Here is a 22,240-nt window from a genome sequence, read left to right as displayed (position 1 = left end):
CTTGCCCAGGGTCACACGGCTAGTTTCTGAAATGACCGATGTGTATCAGGAAGACACATGAACTGATATAAATTCAAGTTAAGTGAAACCAGGAGAAAAATGTACACAAACACCATAAGGCTGCAGGGAAAAACATCCCTGAAAAACTCTGGGATGCTAATCAATGCAGTGGCTGACCTCATCTTCAGAGGACAGCCTCTTTAGAGAGCTGGCAGGCCTCAGGTTTGGAAAGACTTAGACATTGTCAGATATAAGCCGTGTTGATTGATTTGGCTTAATTGTACTTTGTTATAAAGGAGGATTGTGTGTGTGTGTGACAGTGACATAAAAAATATTATCAGTAGAACAAATGTTTGTTTGGATTGTGTCTACAAAGGGAGGCCAGATGACACTTTGTGGAGCAGATTCCTGCTCAGGGAACATGCTCCGTGAGATCCCTTCCAATTCCAAGCCTATGAAATATAACGAGGCCACCAGCTAGCTCTTCCTGGGCCCCCAGTGGGAAGCGTGACATGACCTTTTATGAGGGCACAGCTCATAGAGACCAGGCAGAATTCAGCTTGCTAGGTCCCCTGTGGCACTTCTGTCCAGGGAGGGCAGAGTTCTGGGATTCCAATCCCTTTCCCCTACTGCTACAATTCCTTCTCTCCAGCAGGGAAATGAACGATGGGTTCCAAGTCAGAGGACCTGGATTCAAATACTCTCTCTTGCTGTGTGACCTTTGCAAGTAACTTCCTTCTCTGGACCAGAGCTTCCTCCTTTGTCTAGTGGTAGTGGGTGGATTAGATGATCTCTAAGGCTCCTTTCATTTATTGATCCTGTGAGCCTCCTTCCCCCTTATTTTGTCTGGGGAGTCTGATGGGCACATAAATTCTAAGTTACTGCCCTGCACAAAGGAGTCCTGACTGATTAGAACAGGTCTAAGAAACTGACAAGGAAGAGATAGGGGTGTGTGGTGTGTGTGTGTGTAAATTAATAAAAAAGGCTGATACATATAGAAAGAAATGCTAAGCATCTCGTCCCATAATCCACCCCCTCCCCATAAGGAAACCAAAATAAAAAAGAAATGTCTCCACCTCTGGGTACAAGGAGAGTCTGGATCCTGCTTCAGCAGAGGCCCAGAAGGAAATGACTTCTCTGCAACAGCTGAAGCCCAACCCAGCTGGGGCATTGTTAGGCTTTAGGGTAAACAGGCTGCTTCCTGTCTTGGGGCCCTTCATGAAACTTTCCAAGCCTATTAAAGATGGCCATGGGATGGTAAAAAAAGGACAGCTGCTGGCCATAAAACCAGCTCATCCTAGGGCCCCTCCAAGGTCAGATACAAATGAGTCCCCCTTCTCAGCCCACCAGAGGGGAGGGGGCTGCACTTAGCCAGGGTTATCAGTTATCTTCAACTTTTTCTGTCCCAAAGGGAAGACCTAGGGTAGACCCAGCTGTGGGGCTCCTGGTTGAGAAGGCAGGATTTCTCAGGCAGTGAGGCAAAGATGGTGGGGGGGGGGGGGCAGGAATCAAAATCCTTCTGTTAGCAAGAACAGCCAGAGGCCTCTCTCCTGGGAAGGCGCTCCTCTCATCCTGTGTGGTCCCAGTGATGGCCCCTGCCACAGTGGGAGGTAAAGTGTGTGTGTAGGGGGGGAGTTGGGGGGTTAAAAGGCTTCCTGAGTAAAGATTTCATCACTCCCATCAGAGCCGAAAAGCCAGGCAGACAGGAGTCCTGGGAGAAACAGCTGTTGGGGAGGAGAGCAAAGGGTCTCTGCCAACTGGGAAGACACTAGGGCAAGGGTGATTGTGTTGTGCCAAGGAGGGCACTCAGGCATCTTGGCAGGAGGAAGAGGGGCTGCCCCCAAACTGTGTGCAGATTTTTCTCAAGCATTTGACTCCAAACCAAATTCTCTCAGTAGGACTAATGTTAGGGAGATGGATGGGAAGTGCTCCCTGGCCAAACTGACCAGAAGCTCTGGGAGAAAGGGTGCTGGGGCTCAGCCAGGAGCTTCCCTGGGCTGACGGGCTCTTAGCTTTCAGCCACGGGCACAGGGAGTGGGTCAAAATTCTCATTCTTAGGAGAATGCTTGGCTGGTTCCCAAATGGGGCAAAGCAACCCAGAAAAAAAGAAAAACCAATGTCCATCCTCATGGTTCAATGATGATAGCTCACATTCATGCAGTGCCTCAGGGCTTACAAAGGGTTTAAGAGACAACTGAGAGATGGGTACTGTGAAAATTGGTATCCCTGTTTTATAGATGAGGAAACTATGACTATCACAGAAGAGAAGTGAGTAGCCCAGGGTCACACACAGCCGGGAAGGGTGTGGAGGAATATTAGAGCCTCACCTTCCTGGCCCTGGGGTCTGGCAGTCCACCACTGCTTCTTGGGAAAGGGTCAGTGGCAAAAGGGATCTTAACTACTTAATTCAACTTCATAGGTAAATACAAAAGACTTACCTGCCAACATTGTTTTGCCCTCCCCCACTCAATTCTCCCACCACACAGGTGGCTCGAGTGAACTACAACCAACTGACTAGGGAGATTATCTTTGCCAACTCCAGGCTCCAATATTTATTTAGAGAAAAACAAAAAACCCATGACTACTCATTGGGGGAGGGAAGGCAGGGTATGGGAAGGGTCTTACAAGTTCAAAGGTCTGAGAAGTGCATAATAAGTCACAGGTCCTTTCCCTTAAATTGGGTTTCTTTACCTTGATTGTCTCATGGATTCCTTATGCAGTTGGATGAAACTTAGGGCCCCTTATCAGAATGTTACTAAAGGAATAAAATAAAATACATAGGATTATGAAGGAAAGCCATCGTGATGGAATAAAGGTCTAATTTTTTTTCCTATCCAAGTCCACAGACACCATCACAGACACCCCTGAAATCTATCCACAGACTTTTGGTTAAGAACCCTTGGTTCAAATGTACAGACTGGGGATGATTCCACAGGTCAAGGCAGACAAGGCAGGCCTTGAACAAAAGATCACAGAGAGACTTGGGCACTGGAAGGGACCTCAGAGGTCATTCAATCCAACTCTTTCAGTTTTCAGATGAGTTAAGTGACTCAGAGATTTAGGTGACTTGTCCAAGGCCACCTAGGTTATGTCAGTGGCAGAGCTGAAATCCCAGCCCAGGTCCCTGGGCCCCAGGAGATGGACAGGAGGCAGCTCGAAGGGAGACAGCAGCCTAGCACAAGGGGTAGGACACTGGATTTGGTATTTAGGAGACTTGGGTTCAAATCCTTCAGATGCTTTCTTAGTTCTGGGACCATCAGTAAGTCACTTGATCTCTTAACTCATTTGCAAAATATGGATAATACTACTTCCCCCTACCTACCCCAGCTAGGCGGCACCATAGTACACAGAGCACTGGGCCTGAAGTCAGGAAGACTCATCTTCCTGAGTTTAAATCCAGCCCTAGATACTAGCTGTGAGACCCTGGGCAAGTCACTTAACCTTGCCTGCCTCAGTTTCATCTGTAAAATGAGCTGGAGAAGGAAATGGCAAAACATACCAGAATCTTTGCCAAAAAAACCCTGCAAAGTGTCACAGAGTCAGACATGACTGAAAAACAACTAAACAACCACCTCTCTCACAGGGCTTTGGAGAAATGATCCAGGTCACTTCCCAGTTTTCTCATTTTTCTTTCTGCCCTCCATGATCACTAATAATAATAGTAATAATTAGCATTTATAGAGTTCTATAAGGTTTGCAAAGTACTTTACACATCTGATCTCCTGATCCTCAGGACTAGATTAAGTAGCTAGTAATCCTAAGGCAAAATCTGAACTCAGGTCTTGGTGACTCTTTAAGTCCACCACTAGTCTCTGCTGTATCTAGTTGTTTTAGGGAGAAGGTAGCTAGAGCCTGGGAGGTAGCTGAATTCCAGCTTTTCCGCCTCCTGCTTTTGGTATGGCACTTTTCCTATGAGGCCTCTTCTAACGTAAAGAACCAGTGAATTAAAATGTCCACCAATTTATTTTTATTTCAAAACTTTTATTGATGTCCTCCCCTACCCAGCAAGCAGTTCCTTATACCGAAGAATAAAAAAAATGAGAAAAAAAGTTTAGCAATACTCGATCGACTGAGTTGGATATTATGTACAGTCTTCCACACCTCTTATTCCCCTACCTTTATGAAGAAAGGGAGAAGGTACATTTTGTCAACTCTTTTCTGGGAGCAAGCTTCAACAAGCATTTATTATTGTGCTAGATATGGTAGGGATACAAAGGCAAAATGAAAAAAAAAGGGTCCCTACTCTCAAGGAGCTTTTGGAGTCTACTGGGGGAGGGGCGTAGTAAGAAGTCAACACAACATACATTCAAAGTAAGTATGACTTCGTCTTTTTTTGGTGGAAGGGGAGTCCTAACCTTGGGGAGAAGGCACTGAATAGGAAGTGATGTCCGAGTGGGCCTGGAATACAATGAGGGACACCAAACAGCAGGGGAGGAGGGATGATGGCATTTAGGTATGGGAGACAGTCTGTACAAAGGTGCCAGGGCCAGTAGGCCAGTGCACCTGGAAAGTCCAGGGTGTCATGGAGAGTGATGTGAATCAGTCCAGACAAAAGGCTGGAGCCATCCAGAGGATGCCAGAGGAGCCTCGTGTTTGTTGCTCAATACAACAGTCATGGAAGCTCCCTGGGCAGAGGAGTGTGTATCTCAAAGCTCTGTGGAGGACAGGGTGGAGGGAGAATCCTGGGAGGCAGAGAGACCACTGTGGAGGCTACAGGAGAGAGGGTGAGGACCTGACCTGAACAAGGGCAGAGGCAGTGCCCATGGGGAGAAGGGGAGCAATACAAGATTGTTGTGAAAGATAAAATTTGGTAAATGACTGGATGAAGAGGATGTGGGGGAAGAGGAGATGGCTCCATTGCTGGCATCCTGCATGACTGGGCAGACGATGATGCCCTTAGCAGAAATGAAAGTGTTCAGAGAAGAGTGAGATTCCAAGGGACGATGATGAGCCTCGGTTTTGGACAGTGCAAGCTACCCGTGGGACACCAGGAGGTGATGACCAGCAGATGTAGTGATGAGGGAGTCACTTGTGGCAGCTCAGCATCTGGCTTCTCACTGGTTTCTCCAGCTCTGTAACCATCTCCCTTAAGCCTCTTCTCTGTGAGGTCCCTCTAACCTTCCTCCCCCTCATTTGATGGCTGCTCTCCATTTCCTCTTGGGCTTCATTTTGCTTCAGCTGCTGGGACATCTAATTTCCCACCTAGTCCAGCTTCTCTAGACTGTAGTATTAGGGGCTGTTATGGCCCCATGGCATGTATCTTCTCCCCAACTCATGTAAGAATCTGCATATTTCTGGAAATTTTTCTTCAAACATTTCTCTTGATATGTTCTCTGTCCATTTCTGCCCATTCCAGAGGTTCTTTCCTCAGACAGCTGTTCTTGAACTCCTTCTAAATTTCCATATAGTTTCCAGATCCTACTAGAGCAGCAAAAGGATCTCTCAGTCATAAGATAATCAGATTTAAAGCTGGAAGGGGCTTTAGATAGTATTTAGTCCAAATCCCTTATTTTACAAAAAAGGAAACTGAGTCTTGGCAAGGGGAAGTGATTTGGCCAAAATTAAGAAGCAGGGCGGTGACAAACCAGCCTACTTGGTACCACTGAGAGAATGAAGACTCCAATGCTTGCTGTCTTAGGGAGGGGAAAGGGAGGGAGAATAAATTTGGAACTCAAAATCTTATAAAAGTGAATGCTGAAAACTATCTTTACATGTAACTGGAAAAAATAAAATACTATTAATAAAAAAAAAGAATGAAGACTCCATTTTTAATCTGGCTCTCTTCTTTGAAAGTCATGGGGGTGTTCTTACACTGGATTTCCAGTTGCAATAGGTCAAGGTTAGAGGTGACCTTGGCCAGACAATGCTGCTCCCTGCTACACCATAGATGAGTCCCAGCATTCCTCAGCCAGGGGGTCCTCCGGCAGTGCCTCTCCACTTGGGAAAATCTCCACTGGTTTCCATCCTCCCAGTGAGGTCACACTGCCCTCCCCACCAAGAACAAAGGGAGCCAAGAGAAGACAGATGCTACAAAGATGGGGGGAGGGTTTATTCAGTTAGTCCTGAATAGGAGAGTATAGAGGGGTTTGAATGGCTAGGAAGGGGTGCTAGTAATCAAGTCACTGGAGGTCTTTAAGTGGAGAACAGAAAGTGTGGAGGGGAAGGTGATTTGGGCAAAGTAGGCCTGGCTTCCCTTTCGATTCTGAGATTCTATTAAGTAGCTTCAAGTGGACAGGTGGGAGGTTTAATGAGCTTTCTAAGGCTGAGTTGAGCAGACAGACCCAGGTTCATGTCAGACCTGGAAGAAAACCTTGGCCTAAGTGCCCCTACCACTTGGACTCTCCAAAGGCCAACATTTCCTTGGAAATCACAACCAATTTGTTTGAAAGCATTGTAGATGAGGACTTCTACCTCAGACAGGCCCAGGACTCAATTTGCTAGTTTCAGGTCCCTTGGGAAAGTCTGTAGCCTAGCCTGGCTGTCCTCTAGGGCTCTGGGTCATGTCCAAGGCAGGAAATTACAGTGTAGGAGCAGTCCCAGGAACCAGTAAGAGAGGAAATAGCTTAGAATGGCCCGTGTGATTCCAGAGCAAGCTCTCCATTTGCACAGAAGTCTCCAAATTGGATTCTTTGGGGTCCCTTGTCCCAACAGGGAGCACACAACAGGGACTTTTCCAGGCACAGCTTCTTGAGTCCACAACAGGGGCTCCCAGTCCTGAAGCAGGTGAGCTGGAAACCAGTACACAATGGGAGTGGAGGAGCCCAAGAACCTGGTGAGAACCTGGAAACCACAGGAAAGAGGGGGACCCACAGTTATATAAGCTGTAACCATCTCCAACCGGCTCTGTTTCCGCCCAACGTGCCCCACTATCTCTTGGGGCTGTTGCTGCCCCATGTCACATACTACAGATTTATTACCCTGGAAAGGAAATTATGGAGTTTGGGGTCTGCTTCATGAAGATGTGTGACATCAGCCAGGCAACCTCAGTGTTACAAATAAACACAGCTACAGCCAAATCACAATAATGGGTCAATCAATACTAAAAATCCTACAGGGCCCAACTCCAGCTGAGGTCCAGAACATGCAAGTTGGGCTGGGAGTGGGGGGGGGGGGGGGGAGAAAAGGGGGAGGGAGAGGAAGGAGGGGGAGGTAGGGGAGAAGGAGGGAAAGAAGAGGAGAAGGGAGGAAGAAAATGGGGAGGGAGAAGAGGTGGGAGAGGAAGAAGGGAGGGGAGAAAGAGGGAGAAGGGAAGGAGGTGGGGAGAACAGAGGAGGAGAAGAGAAGAGGAAGAGGAGGAAGAGGAAGAGGAGGAGGAGGAGGGGGAAAGGGGGAGGGAGTGGGAGTGGGGTAAGTGGGTAGGAGAAATGCCAGCAGTTCAGCCTTCTCCCTCTTAGGGGTGAGGAACCCAGTCTCAAATTGGCCAGCTTCCCTTGATATCTCTTCTCTGGCATTCACTCTCCTAACTAATCCACCAGCAAACACAAAATGCACTCTGTACTTCCCCAGTCTTTCAGCCGCAGATCTCAAAGACTTTTACAAACAGCCATTGTGAGCTCTGCTCAGACCAAGGCTAGGAGAGGGGTCAACTGCGGGGCAGTGGGACTTTCCTGAGACTGCCCTGAGGTCCAGGCAGGGCCAAGACCTCCCTACACTGCTCCTGAACCCAAGATAGGACCTCATAAAAAATGCAGGGGGCTCTGGCCTTGGAGTCAGGAAAGACTTGGGTTCAATCCCACTCTGAACACTTACTGGGTAAAAATGGGTAAGTCATCGTGTCTCTGAGACTCGGCTTTCTCCTCTGTAAACTAAGGGGGCTGCAGTGGGTGGCTTCTGAGGTCTGTCTCTAAGTTCCTATGAACTTCTCTGAGACTCAATTTTCTCTTCTCTAAAATGGGGGTGATAATATCTACCTTATAGGCTTGTGGTGAGGCTCAAATGAGATCATGTATGCAAAGTGAGTGCGCGCACACATACACACACACGCCCCCATACCTGGGCCCTTGCTCCCTGGCTGAGAGTAGCACATATGAGCTGTTACTCGTGGAGATCACCTAGGCCAGCCCTTCATTTTGAGTGGCTTGCCCAGTGTGGCAGAACTGGAACCCAAGTCCAGATCCTCGGACTCTCCATCTAAGGTCAGCCCAGCCCCTTACCTGCACGTGCATACACAGGGCTCCAAAAAGCAGCAGGGCCGTAGAGTGAGTCACATACACAAACACCTTCGGGCTGTGGAATCCAGGGAGAGGCTTCCCTGACTTCTCGTCATCCCTGCCCTTGTCCCTTAGAAGCCCAAGTGTGAGGCAGTGCTGGAGGTTGGCAGTCACATAGGTCCAGGCTGCCCAGGCCCCCAGCACCGCCACTGGCCCTGCCAGGAGGAAGTTGGGCACCTGCCGGAGCTCAAAGTACCTTAAGAAGCCCACATTCCAGTAGACATCCTGGATATAGCTGTATACGAGGGGCAGGCGCCAGGCACACCAGCTGGGCTGGTCACCGGCTGGGACCCGGTAGCCCTTGTCCTTGGCTAGCTGTACAAAGGGCTGTGGGATGAGGTGAGGCAAGTGGGGCTGGCAGAACTGGCTGTAGGCATAGAGCTGGATCAGGGCAAAGGGAAGACTAACCACAAGGGCTATCAGCAGCAGAAAGGCCACCAGCTTCAGGAGCCTCCACAGGGTCCCACAAAGGCCCCCCAGGGAGGGAGAAGATAAGAAGTCTTGGCACTGGGCATGGAAAAGGAAGCCGGCATTGATGATCCCATTGGAACGCACGCCAGTGGCGAGGGCAAAGAGGAGTGTGCTCCGGCCACTGCGGCCCCTCTCCAGCTGGCTCATGGCACTAAAGACCAGGAGGGCAAAGAGGCTCTCAGAGTAGCCTGATGCCAGGAAGACAGTGGCGGGGCTGAGACAGAAGAGCAGAGCGGAGAGGAAGGCCAGGCGGCGGCAGCGCAGCACCAGGCAGCCCAGCTGGTAGAGGGCCAAGGCCGCCAGCACCGAGCACAGGCTATTGAGCAGGGCAGCCATCAACAACAGGCGACTGCGGAAGGTGAGCAGCCCCTGCAGTGGCCACAGCAGCAGCTCAGCCCCGGCACGCAGGACCAGGGGGAAGCCTGGGAAGAAAGCGAAGTTGTGCTCATAGACGTAGCCGTGCTCTGCGATGAAGAGGAAGTGTTCTGCATCCCAGCGGGACAAGCCCCCCAGGAGCCATTCCACGAGCTGGTCCCCAAGGCCAGCTGGGGCCAGGCAGGGCGGTGAGAAGGCATCTGCAGCATGATCCGGGATGACAGCGTTGAACAGAGCCTGTGGAGGGAAGACAGGGGGCGCCGGTGAGGAGCCTCCTCCAGCTGGGAGCTCCTGCCCCCAAGGCATCCTCGCAGTTGTTTTTCCTTAATAAATCTGTAGGGATAACTTTTGTTTCCACCTGCACTTCCCACTGTGCTCCTCCCCTCATCCTCTCCCAGAGAGCTATCCCACATAAAAATGAATAGTAATACAGCGAGCACTTATCCCAGGCGCTGTACATGCATTATCTCACTGTGTGCTTATTAGCCCCACTTTACAGATGAGGAAACCAAGGTGAAGGGAGCTAAGTGACTCGCTCAGTTGCTTAGCTAAACCAGTGTCTGAGGCAGAATTTGAACTCTGATCTTCTGCTGCTCTAACCATTGAGCCTCTGAGCTGCCAAGACGTTCCAAACCCACCTTAGACACTCACTAGCTCAGCGACCTAGGTGAGACAACTCCGCTTTACTTCTGTCTGCTCCCTGTGGCAGCCCCTGGAAAGTGACCCTACCCAATGCGGATGGGGCAGTGGGACGAGCCTTAGAATTGGGGTTAACAGAGACCAGGGGTCCAGTCCTGGCTGTGTGACCTTGAGGTGGTCACTTCATTTGTTTCCTCATCTATGAAGTGAGGGTAAGACCTGCCCTGTATCCCTCACAGAGAACGTGAGTCATTATCAGCCCGGAAATGGCTGTGGTCAGGACAGGCCTTCGTGGAGCCCACTGAGTGAGGGCTCAGATGTGGAGGGCTAGAGAAGACACTGACCTGGAGGACCAACGTCCAGGAGCGGCAGAGCACTGCAAACCTCAGCACCTCTCTCTGGGACGGCTCCCCAAGCTGCATCCTCTCACAATGGGGCATTCAGGGCATCTGAAACCAGAGGCGTGACAGCTGAGACAGGTGCATGGAAGCCAGAGCTACCCAAGAGTCCAGAACGGGTAACGCAGCATCACAAGCTGGGCTCTGAGGACATCACTTGACTTGTAGGAGGAGCCTCGATAGTCTCATGTGTAAAATGGAGATAAGCCTTTCACTACCTGGGGTCCCAGAGGTTCACAGAACTGGTGCTAGCAGGAAGGTCAAGAGGTCATCCAGCCAAAAATCCCTTCATTTTACAGATGGAGAAACTGAGGCTCACAGAGGCTAGAGGCACTTGCCTTAAGTCACCCACAGTGTAAGCACCCAGGTGGGGTATGGACTCCACAAACAGTCCTCTTTCCATTGTACAATGCTGATTATGGGGAAAGTGTTTTCTGCTTAAAAAAATGTGAATTATTAGTTCTAGGAGTCATCATCATCAAGATGTTACCCGGTAGCTAGAATGATACAGCAGAAGTTGGCGAGCTGTTGCGGGCGGCCAGAAGACCAATGCTTATACTACAAATACCTACCCGATGACCTAAATGAAGACAAGAACATTATCACAGACTGAATGAACCATTACCCACAGTTGCCCAGACAGTCAATAAGCATCTACGAGGCACTATCGAAACTTAAGAACAACATTTTTCATAGCTGTAACCATTCCAAATATTCAGTCTCTAAACTATATGAAACAAAAAGCTTTCAAAATATAGAGACCTAGTCAAGGAGAGAGAACAGGAGGAGGCAGGTTATCTTCGTGAGCCTGTCTGTTACTGAATGGGCTTCTATCCTAATTCTCTGAGTCAATGACCAAAAGCAATTCTTTTACCCCCTGTGCAAGAATATATGGAATATTAAATACAAAATAAGAACAGGAGGGAGTGACTTATCCCAGAGCCCCACTGAAAAGGACGAGAATGAGATGATGATGATCGTCATCCAACCCACCAACTCCCTAAACAAAGGGAAAGCTTATTCCACGCCTCACAAATGCTACCCAGAAAGGAGCGCTTGGACCATGAGGCTGGGCACACCATGGACAGCGCTCCTCCACCCCACCACAAGGTAGCTAGCCAGGAAGAAGCCGGGCTTCCCGCCATCCTGGAGAGTCCAGAGATCCCAATGCACACGTGCTACAGACCCGATGTGCTGCATTCGACCTCTTCACCATCCCCAGATGGACCAGAACCACCCCATCATGGACTCTGAGAGGGAAGGGACTTTCAATTCCATTCGACAAAAGGCCCGATGCGTGAAGCGCTGGCCCTGTCAGGGACAATGACAGAATCTCACATTTATAGAGCGCTTTTAAGGTTTGCAAAGGGAGGGAGGGGTTATTATCCCCCCTTTTCAGATGAGGAAACTGAGGGTGATCAAGGTATAGCAACTGCCCAGGGTCCCAGAGCATGAGTGCGTGGGTGCGTGCATACTCGTGTGTGTATGCATGTGTGTACATGTGTGCATGTGTGTGCATGCATGTGTGTGTGTGTACTGGGATTTGAACCTCGGGTCGTTCTTGACTCCAAGTCCAATGCTCTCTCCACTGTACCACAGTGTCTCTCTAGTATAAGTCAGACCACGCTCTCACAGGACCAGAGGATTTCAGAGCTGAATGGACTTCAGAGCTTATCCGTTCCAATCCCTCATTTCCCAAAGATTTCCCAAAGCAGGAAGTGACCTTCCACAGTCAGAAAGCTAGTAAGTGGCAGAGCTTACTGATCCTAACCCAGTCCAAGGACAGAAAGACAATACACAATTATAATACAAGAAAGAACGAGGCTGGTGCAAAAGAAAGGTCCAGGGCTGCACTGAAAGAGGAAGAAGCACAGGCCGAAAGGGCAGGGTCTTCAGTGACCATCCAGTCCCCCTTGACAACATTTCTGACCAGAGACCATCTAGCCTCCAGTGAGGGAGAACCAACTAAATTCCAAGGCAGCCCATCTACTTTGTGCTATCCTTAGCTATGAAGAAGCTGTTTTTCCCCCAACATCAAGCCTAAATGATATGTCCAAAACCAGAGAACTAGTAAATAGCAGAGCTAGAACTCAAACCCAGGTCTCCAGCTCAATGCTGTTGTTCTTATGTTACCCCCTGCTTGGCCTCGTTACCTGTGGTCATTTCTCATTCTATGTTGGTGTGAGAGAACAGACCTAATTATGGGAGACCAGGCCCAGGCAGGTGAGGAAGGCTTCTGTATTCTGAATCTGGAACTGTGATTTCATTAGTAGGGAACTGGGGAAGGAAACTCTACCAATGAAGGCCAGATGGACTGGAACCGCCCCATCACAAACTAAACTGAGAGGTTTATTAAAGTGACTTGCCCAGAGTCCCATAGCTGGTATGTGTACAATGTGGGATTTGAACCCATGTCTTCCTGGCTTGAAGGCCAGCTCTATCCACTATGGCACACTGCCTGTGACATTGGTGTATGTTCCCTAGTTCTCCACTAAAGTCCTTCTTTGATGCTCCATCATAGCACATAGGCTACCCCGGATCCTTGAAGGCCAAGCAATGGTAAACAGTATCAAGCTGTTAAGTTCTGAAGGCACAAATGTAGGCTTGTTGGTGTGAGGAAAAACTTATGCCATGAATATCGCAAAGTGGAATGTGCTGCCTCAGGAAGTAGTGCATCCCCCCTCACGATACGTCTTCGACAAAGGCTGGATGATCACTCACCAGGTGTGTTACAGCGGGGACCCTTCCGTTGGGACTAGTTAGCTGGACTCAGTGGCTGAAGAGGTCTCTTCCACCTCCAACACCCACAGCACCGGAGTTAAAGCTGGATGGGCACCCGTCAGCCATCGGGTCAGACCACTTGATTTTACAGATGAGGACGCTGAAGTCCAGAGAGATGGTACCCTAAGCACCCAGGGCACAATTTGACTACACAGTCCCTGTACCAGTCTGCCTCCCTGGGCTTGAGTGACTCCGTAAAGGCTCCATGTACTGGCCTGGTGACAATTTTGTGTCTGCTGTCCACAGACTAGCTTCTATTAGTAGCAGGATCACACAGCCATGGCCTCCCTAGGAAACCATCAGCTAATGAACAAAGAGGCTAAGATTGGCTTCAAGGGAGGAAGTGCCCACTCAGACAACAAAATCCTATGTCCCTGAATCGATGTAGCCCTCTCCCTATGGGGGTAATTAGAAACTGACTAGAGACAATCTAAATGAAAAAACCAGGGCCCCCAGATGAGTCAGGGCTACCTGGCAAGTGGGATTCAGAGTTGGGAGAGCACCCACTGAGCTGTATTCCCAGGACAGCTCTCGATTCTACTCTGGCCCTAGGAACTGCCATAAGAGACAGCTGGTGCTTGTGACTCCCCACAAGCTTCCTGTAAGTTCCTAGAGGACTGAGATGGTTTCATTTTATCTTTGTAGCCCAACACCTAAGACGGTGCCTGAACACAACAGGTGCTTCATAAATACGTACTCATTGATTTGTTGGTGTCTAATGGTCAACCCTTTGGGATCTGGAAATTAAAGAATAGACTGTGGGTGGGAGAGAGGATATACCCTTCCCCATTTAAGCCCTTAATGGATGGTCTCCATCCTAGACTCTTCATCCCATGGGGCTGGGCGATCCAGTGAAAAATGTGGGGGATAGTAAGTAGTACAAATGGCCATGGCAAAAACAGCCTAAAATAACATGTTGAGGAAAGACTACTAGCTGGACTAGATGGCTTCTGAGTTTGTGAAATTCAATCACGGTGGGGCTATGAAAAAATAGGTACTCCCAATATTGTCGGTGGGTGGAACTACAAACTGGTTTGAGTTTTTTGGAGAGCAATAATATGGTGATTATGGGCAGCTGGGGTTGCCATAATGCAAAGTGCACTGGGCCTGGAGTCAGGAAGACTCACCTTCCTGAGTTCAAATCTAGCCTCAGACACTTACTAGCTGTGTGACCCTGGGCGAGTCACTTAACTTTGCCTCAGTTTCCTCATCATAAAATGATGTAGAGAAGGAAATAGCAAACCACTCCAGCATCTCTGCCAAGAAACCCCCAAATGCAGTCATGGAGAGTTGGACATGACTGAAAAACGACAGAACAACAAGTATGGCAATATCCAATAAAAGTCACAAAACTGATTACACTGCTTGACCCAGCGATCCCACTTCTGGAATTATAACCTTAGCTGTTATTAAAATATTCATAACAGATTTATTTGTAATATAGCAAGAATCCAAAAACCACCAACATTTTTAAATTTGAGAATGAAGGACTTAATAAATTGCAGGATAGTAATTAGTAAAATGATAACTCTGAAACACCCCACCCCACCCCCCCAATACGGAAGACATGAAATCATGCATAACAAGGACAGCAGTGTTAGCATAATGTACAGACTATGGCCATACAATAACCTGTCAAAAAGAAGAAAACTTTCTTAAGTACAGGCACAGGAAAAAGAGCAGAGGAAACCAGGGTGCTGTCATGGAAGACATTGGACTTGGGCATCTTAGTGGTCACTTTCAGACTGTGCCCCTGCCTCCTCCCACCAGCGCTAACTGAATGTGAATTCTCAGCATCAGAAAAGGGCCACAGATCCTCCTCCCCCACAGCTGCCAAACTGTCACTGCCCTGCCCAGAAGCCCCAGCTTTTCTTGCTCCAAAACCAAACTCCCGTTTGATAGTGAAACCTCTTCACCACCTGTCTCAAGCCCAGCTTTTCTGGCATTTTGTCCATCACCATCTTTCAGAGACTCTCTAGTCCAGCAAAACTGATCTTCTGGCAGACATTCCCTCTCCTATCTCCTCCATTCCCCCAGGAACCAAGGCCTCTCCTCCTTTACTTTGTACATTTTATAAATACTTGTATTTTTTACCAAAATAGAATGTAAACTCCTGAGGGTGAGAATTGTTTTATTTTTGTCTCTGTACTCTTAGGGCCTAGCATGCCTAGCACATAGGAATCTATTAAGTCTTTGCTGATTGATGCAAAGTTTATGTGATTATTATTTTAATCCAAATGTAAATATCTCATATTTAATGGTTTAATTTAGAGTTTAATTCCATATTTTATTCTAAATAATATTCTACATTATTATTCTAGAGAGAAAAAAAAATGAACCAAAAAACTGCTTTGCAAAATGTATCTGTATTTGTTGACGGTTACTAAGATTATAACACAACATTATAAAAATTGAATTTGTAATAAAGTTTTTTTTAAGCAAAGAGCCCTGGATTTGCAATAACAATAACTATGATAATAATAACTACCACTTAAATAGCAGGTTTGCAAAATGCCTTTTATATATAATCTCATTTGGTCCTCAAAACAACCCTGTGAGGAAGCAGCTACAATTACCCCCATTTTACAGATGAGAAAGCTGAGGCCCACTGGTTAAATGACTTCCCAAGGTTACACAGCTAAGTGTCTGACACCAAATCCAACATTCCATCCACTTAATCTGCAGACAGAAGAGCCAAGGGTGAATCCCAGTTCCACCACTTAACTGCTGTGGCACCTTGGGAAAGTCAATTAGTGTCTCTGTGCCTCAGTTTCCCTATCTTTAACACGGGGCTAACAACGCCTGCCCTCCCTCTGTCCCAGGGCTTTCCTGAGTTTCAGTTGAGAGAATGTACAAGGAAGCCCTTCATCAAGTACCAAGTTCTTACACCTCCAGGGAGGTGCCATTGTTATGACTCTCTGGGAAAGCTCGCCAGCACTGCCAGCCCAGGCACCCTGCCCATCCCCGCTTCTCACAACACCCAAATTCCCAAACTCCCCAAATCCTTCCTAGCAAAAGAACAAAATAAATGGCTCGGCAATATGCTATAAATGTGTCTCCATGCCTACATATGTTTCTACATCTGTTTTTAGATTGTGAGCTGGGGAGAGGGAGGGAGAACGACACACTGCGATCCTTGCTGCGTTAAGGGTGCCAAATGCTGAATAGCTGGAGTGCCTCGAAGAGTCCCCAAGCTCACCAGGAGCCTCGCTCTCCCAGGAACTCCTCATCCCAGCTCATGGTCCTCCCACTCTGAGGTTCTCCCTTTCAGGAATCCAAGTCCATGCTGGGAGGGTACTTAGAGATCACCTAGCCCAGGGCCATCCAACCTTAGGTTATCTTAGGGCCACACCCAGATTAAAAAATACAGCACACCATAGGAAGTAGCATCATCCATTAAAACAGGCGAAGATGCGGAAAAAGCAAACACAAAACAACAAAGGGACAACAACAGTGTAAAGGTAGGTGCGTACTGACTAGTCTGCATGGCACAGACGGAACGCATCCCGCAGATTGACTGAAAATTCCATGCGATATGTTCCATCCATAATACTGCTTAAAAACACCAAAGAAAATTAACGTCAACGAGATTTATTAGTGATGGAATAAAAAATTTAATGCACATTCCATGCGAATTATCATTTTATTTTTTCGCTTGTGAAAATTAAAACCCACAGGTGGGCCACATAAAGCCCATGGGCCGTATTGTGGACAGCCTTGACCTAGCCTTTAGAGAAGCGATGGTCCCCTTCCCAGAGTCTCTTTTAATATATAAAATAAGATACACAGTAACACCAGAGTAGGGCAGATAGGTGGTACAGCGGATAAAGCGCCGGGCCTGGAGTTAGGAAGACCTGAGTTCCCATGCGGTCCCAGACACTCACTAGTTGTATGACCCTGAGCAAGTCACTTAATCTTGCTTGCCTCAGCTCCTTCATCTGTAAAATGAGCTAGGGAAGGGAAGGACAGCTGGATGGCTCAGTGGAGTGAGCGCTGGGTCTGGAGTTAGGAAGACCTGACTTTAAATCTGGCCTCAGGTACTCGGTGGCTGTGTGACTCTGGGCGAGTCACTTACCTTGTTTGCCTTCATTCTCGAAGAGGACTACGACATCAGGAAGGTGATGCCAAGACTTACAGGTGAACTGGATTTAAGCGAGGGAGGGCTGCGCAGAGACACCAGCATCACCTTCTCCTCCGCAGTCATCCGGGTCCACCCACCGCAGAAGAAAGCGGCAGACCGCTCCAGTATCTCTGCCAAGAAAACCCTACGGCCAGCGCCGGCGTGATGCCACCCAAGGGGCACAAAGATCAAAGAACCCAATTACACGGAAATAGTCAGCAAATTGTTTTTAAAGTTCACGGACCAAGCCCGGGTAAGGAACCTCTGAGCCAGCCCAACCCTCTGACGTCCTGAACGGGAAACTGAGGCCCAGAAGCGGCAGGGATACGCTCAAATTCACAAAGCTTGAGCGAGCGAAAGGACCGAGGCCTGAAATTAAGCATAGTATAGGGGAGAGAATGATGGGTTTGAAGTCGGGGGAGTCCCAGCTCCACCGCTTAACAGCCGCGCGTCTTTACGCAATCATTTCATGCTTCTGAGCCCCTGTTCCCTCTTCTCTAAAACGGAGAGCGCGATCTAAGCACTAGCTCCCCTCGGACGAGGCAGCAGGTCTGAAGCGCTCTGTAAGTACAAAAAGCTATTTCAATGTGAGTTGTTATTACTACTGCCGTTAGGTGTCGCGTACTTTTCCTCTCACTCGGAATTCCCCAAAGTAAACTAAACTAGGTCCAACGTTCTAAGGAATTCTAAGGCATCAGAAACAGGCGGGTGCTGGAGGAACGCGAAAGCAGCAATGACACAACTACTGCCCGGCCATCCGCTGCACAGTCTGTAAAACTAAAGCAGAGGTTGGGGAGGAACTCCACCACTAAGCGGTCCTGGCTAAAGTCAAAGACTTAGCCTGTCCGCTGGCCACCAAAAGAAGCTGCATTGCCCCAGGGCAAAGAACAACCTTTGGAGAGCGCATTGAGAATTTCTCTAGCTAGAAGGGATGGATCCTGGAGAATGGTGGGCCCCGCTTGGACAATTGTAACAGGAAACATAAGAGTCTAGGGTGGTCGGCAGTTTGAGGGGTAAAGAAAAGCTGTCCCTCCAAAAAGAATCTTAACAATTTGGAGAAATCACAAGGACATATTAACTATTTGCGTATCTAGTGGTGCGATTTTTCAAGGATACAGAGATTGTCAGAGCTGCAAAGGGACTTAGGGAGGTGCTGGAGCCATCCTGAACCACCCAACTCCTGACTGCTAACTTTCCGGTACAACAGGAACACAGTGATTTATTGTTTTATCGATGGTTTAGACTTAACAAAGGTTTGAATAACATAGATTAAACTTAAAAGTGTGTCCGTACATTTTTTCCTCCCCAAGAGTCCAGTTTTATTAAACATTAAACATGTACCAGGACGCCTCTGTAATACTCTGGAAACATTGCTCATACTCAGCAGGAGGGCAGCTGAGCTCAGGCAATGAAGCCATGACCAGACAGGAGGCTGGGTGACTAGAGCATGCACTGTTGTCGCTATTCGGTTCTCTTTGTAGGGGGTTTTCTTAGCAAAGATACTGGAGTGGTTTGCCATTTCTTTTGCCAGTGGATTAAGGAAAACAGATGAGTTGCCCAGGGTCACGCAGCTAGGATCGGGGATCACATTTGAACTCAGGTCTTCCTGTTTACAGGCCCAGCGCTCTATCTACTGAGCCACCTAGTGGTCTCCTAGGCAAACAGAGATTAAGTATCTTTGCCAAGAAAACCCCTTTACCCTTCCCCCCCCTTACTCCCCAGCACTCTGATTTTCTAGCACTTTAAGTAGGGCAGGGGATGGAAACTGTAAATAAAGTTTAATTCAATCACGTGAAAGAAGCCAGTGCTCCTTCCTCGGCACAAGGGGGCGCCTGCAGCTTGCTCCATCTCCATGAGGCAGGGAAGGACACAAGGGAGGGACTGAGAGTAAGACACTGGTTGGGTTCGGGCAAATCCAGTTCAAATGTGTGTCTGAAACCCCTAGAGAGCAGCAGCAGTTTGGGAATCTGGCTGGGAACACTGTTAACATTTGACTCTAAGGATTGAGCCGGGCTAGAGAAAACAGACGGACCAAACTGAGAAAGCCCCGCCTTCCTTTTCTGTGCTCTCCAATAGGCCTTGCTTTTTTCCTCCCCGGTTCCCTGCTCCTGGCCCAAAGAGGCCTTTAGGAGGGAAAAGAGAATACCCACCTCAGCCTTTTCTTTCCCCTCTACCATGTCCAGATCCAGCCACAGTAGGTGAATAGCACTTGGAGTCTATACCTAATAAGGCCAAAAGAAAAAAGAAAAAGGAGGAAAAAAGAAAAGAAAAATTACTCCATTGATATGACCTCATCATACTTGGGGCAAGATCATCTAGTTCAACCGCCTCATTTTACAGATGAGGAAAATGAGACCCTAAAAGAGAAGACTTTTATTCAAGGTCATACAGGAAGTAGGGCAGTTGAAACAGAAATTAGGCTCTAAGTCCTCCGTTCCACTCTGCAAATCCCATCAAACTCTGGGCTGAATCACAACTTTCAGGCTCAGGGAACAACATCCACTTCAAACTCAGTATTTGAGAGGTACGGAAACTGAGGCCTGGGGAGAAGCAGCTTGCCAAGGTCACGTCCTTAGGGAGGGCTTTTGAAACCTGGGTGTCTCCTCAGTCCTGGTGTCTCTCCCATTTATGGACAGAACATACTAAAGTTTGAATCGTCATTCAGGGGTGAGGAACCCAATGCAGGGGCTGAAGAACTTCTAATCTCATGTCTTCAACACCTTGCTTCCAAAAAGCGCCGACCAGATCAGTCCCTAAGCTAGAATCTCTAGAGATGGAAGGGATCTCGGGGGTATGCGAGCCAAAATCATGAGTGAGCAGGCAACCCCTATCCAAGACCCCAACACAGAACCACTCAACACAAATGTACAAATATCTATGGCTATGTACCAGGTGCTCTTCTAGGGCTAAGAGAAAAAACAAAGCCGAAAATGTTTCCTGGGCACTAGGGAGTTTATAATCTACCACTATGTTCCACGGTGGAACAGCTATAGCTTATAGAATGTTGTTCATTGTTTCTCTTCACAAGAGTGGCCCTGCTGACTGTAGCTAACCCTCTAAGGGGGCTGGCATCGAGGAAACAGCCCTGGATTTGGAGTCTGGAAAATGGGCTTAGAATCCTGGCTCTGCCTTGTCTATACCCACAGAGAATCCTGCCTACACGTGGGTAAGCTTCGTCTACACCCACAGAGAACCCTGTCTACACGTGGGTAAGCTTCGTCTACACCCACAGAGAATCCTGTCTACACGTGGCTAAGCTTCGTCTATACCCACAGAGAATCCTGTCTACACGTGGCTAAGCTTCGTCACCTCTTCTGAGGTTCCCTCCTCTATAAAACGAAAAGACTGGACCAGATGGCCTTGGAGATCCCTTCTAGCTCCACATCTAGGGCGCTAGGACTGGAAGTCTGCTCCAGCTCTGACCCTCCATGCTCTAAGGCATCTTCCGGCCCTCCCATTCCCTGTTTAGTTGCCTTCCGGTTCCTCCAGCCTCCGTCTTCATCTGCCTTTTGGCTCTCCCAACCCCCTGTTCTAAGGTTCCTTCCGGCCCTTCCATTCCCAGTTAGTTTAAAAGTCCTTCCGGTTCTTCCATCCTCAGTTCTAAGGTTCTTTCCGGCTTTTCCAACTCCGCCCCTGTCCGTCCCCTCCCCCCCCTCCCCCCCCCCCGCCCAAACCCGTTCTAAGGTTCCTTCCGGCCCTCCCATTCCCTGTTTAAAGTCCTTCCGGTTCTTCCACCCGCTGCTCTAAGGTTCCATCCTCAGCTCTAAAGTTCCTTCCGGCCCTCCCATGCCCTGTTTAAGAGTCCTTCCGGTTTTTCCACCCCACCTCCCACCCCCTCGCTCTAAGGTTCCATTCCCTGCTCTAAGGTTCCTTCCTGTTCTCCCATTCTTAGTTCTAAGGTTCCTTCTGGCTCTATAATCCAGTAGCCTCTTCTCCCCCGGGATGGAGGCGGGGGCGTCCCAGAATTTTGTCGCTCGCTCGCTCGGAAGGGCGAGGTGTGAAGGAGGCAGCCAACTTTGGAGGGGCGGGGGGGGGGGGGGGGGGGGAGGGAAAGGGGCAGGGAGAGGAGGCGGAGGTCCTCAGTCCTCTACGCCCTGAGCCCCTTTCCCGGCGCCCTCAGTTCGTGAGGGGCTCTCGGCCAAGGCCTCCTACCCCCAACCTCCCACGCGAGAGCAACTCCCCGCCCACTCCCGGCCTTCTCCCACTACTTCCTCTCCGACCTACAGTACCTCCATCCGGGCTCCTGAAGTCGCGCCTGCGCCCTAGGTTTCGTCGACGCCAGCCCCGCCTTCCTCATGCCCAGGCTTCAGGGCTGGGTTCCGCCCCTTTCCCCACCCTTACTCCCCTCCCCGGCCTAGCCCGGCGGCCATGTTGGCTCTGCGCGAGCTGGGTGGGAGAGAGCGGGAGCTGCCTGTGAAGAAAGTCATCTGTCCTTGAGGCTCGTTCTGACCTCCCGGGCTTCGCACCCACAGCCCCAAGGAGCTCCCGTACTGCCCAGTCTCGAGGCTCTTCACCCCTGCCTCATAAAAGCTTATGTACAGTCCTTTTTCAGTCATGTCCAACCCTTCCTGAACTCATTTGGGGTTTTCTTGGTAGAAATACTGGAGCGGTTCGCCATTTCCTTCTCCAGAACATTTATAGATGAGGAAACGGAGGCAAATAATTAAGTGACTTCCAGCTGGGAAGTGTCTGAGGCTGGATTTGAACTCAGGTCTTCCTGACTCCAGACCTGGTGCTCTATGGCTGTGCCACCTAGCTTCCTCAGCCTCTGGGTCCTGTGCCATCTGAGACTCAGTTTACCAATTTGTAGATCATCTCTTAATCCTTTCATTCCTTTGCCATTTTATTCCCTGAACCCCCCCACCCCCTTGTTATTTGGGGTTCCAAAGGCCCTCCCAGCTCTGACATCCTGTGTTCTAAGGGCCCTCCCAGCTCTGACATCCTGTGTTCTAAGGGCCCTCCCCGCTCTGACATTCTGGGTTCTAAGGCCCCCTTCATCACAATGGCTCTGCAGTCACAAGAACTCTTACATTTCCTAAGTGTGACTCTGAACAAGCCACTTAACCTCTCTAGGCCTGTTTCCTTATCTGTAAAATGAGTTGAGTCTCTGAAGCTCTTTCTGCCTCTCAGTCTCTGATTATATGAATTCTATGTCCTAAGGGACCTTCTATCTCTCCCCTCCCTTCTGTCCTAAAATCTGGAAAGATTTCTCCCCAGCCTTGCCCCTCAGAGAGGGAGATAATAGT

At 48.9% G+C, this 22,240-nt stretch overlaps 1 protein-coding gene across 3 annotated transcripts; it reads right to left on the bottom strand.

The window, feature by feature from the left end:
* Positions 1 to 3,974: 3,974 nt before the first annotated feature.
* On the bottom strand, positions 3,975 to 21,258 carry PIGV (phosphatidylinositol glycan anchor biosynthesis class V). Of its 3 annotated transcripts, none has more exons than XM_036746161.1 (5): positions 21,224 to 21,258; positions 19,145 to 19,216; positions 10,040 to 10,144; positions 8,154 to 9,293; positions 3,975 to 6,780 (listed from the first exon to the last, which is right to left on the bottom strand). In XM_036746161.1, the coding sequence occupies exons 3-5, from the start codon at positions 10,133 to 10,135 to the stop codon at positions 6,499 to 6,501; spliced, it is 1,518 nt and encodes a 505-aa protein (XP_036602056.1). In that variant the 5' UTR covers positions 10,136 to 10,144; positions 19,145 to 19,216; positions 21,224 to 21,258; the 3' UTR covers positions 3,975 to 6,498. The 3 variants fall into 3 exon arrangements, with proteins under 3 accessions (XP_036602056.1, XP_036602055.1, XP_036602054.1); XM_036746160.1 differs by lacking the exon at positions 21,224 to 21,258 and adding an exon at positions 20,304 to 20,581; XM_036746159.1 differs by lacking the exons at positions 19,145 to 19,216; positions 21,224 to 21,258 and adding an exon at positions 16,352 to 16,397 and having other exon boundaries at positions 5,696 to 6,780.
* Positions 21,259 to 22,240: the final 982 nt, after the last annotated feature.

The sequence above is a fragment of the Trichosurus vulpecula genome, chromosome 2, assembly GCF_011100635.1.
Source record: "Trichosurus vulpecula isolate mTriVul1 chromosome 2, mTriVul1.pri, whole genome shotgun sequence".
NCBI lineage: Eukaryota > Metazoa > Chordata > Mammalia > Diprotodontia > Phalangeridae > Trichosurus > Trichosurus vulpecula.
This window is presented reverse-complemented; position numbering and strand designations above follow the sequence as displayed.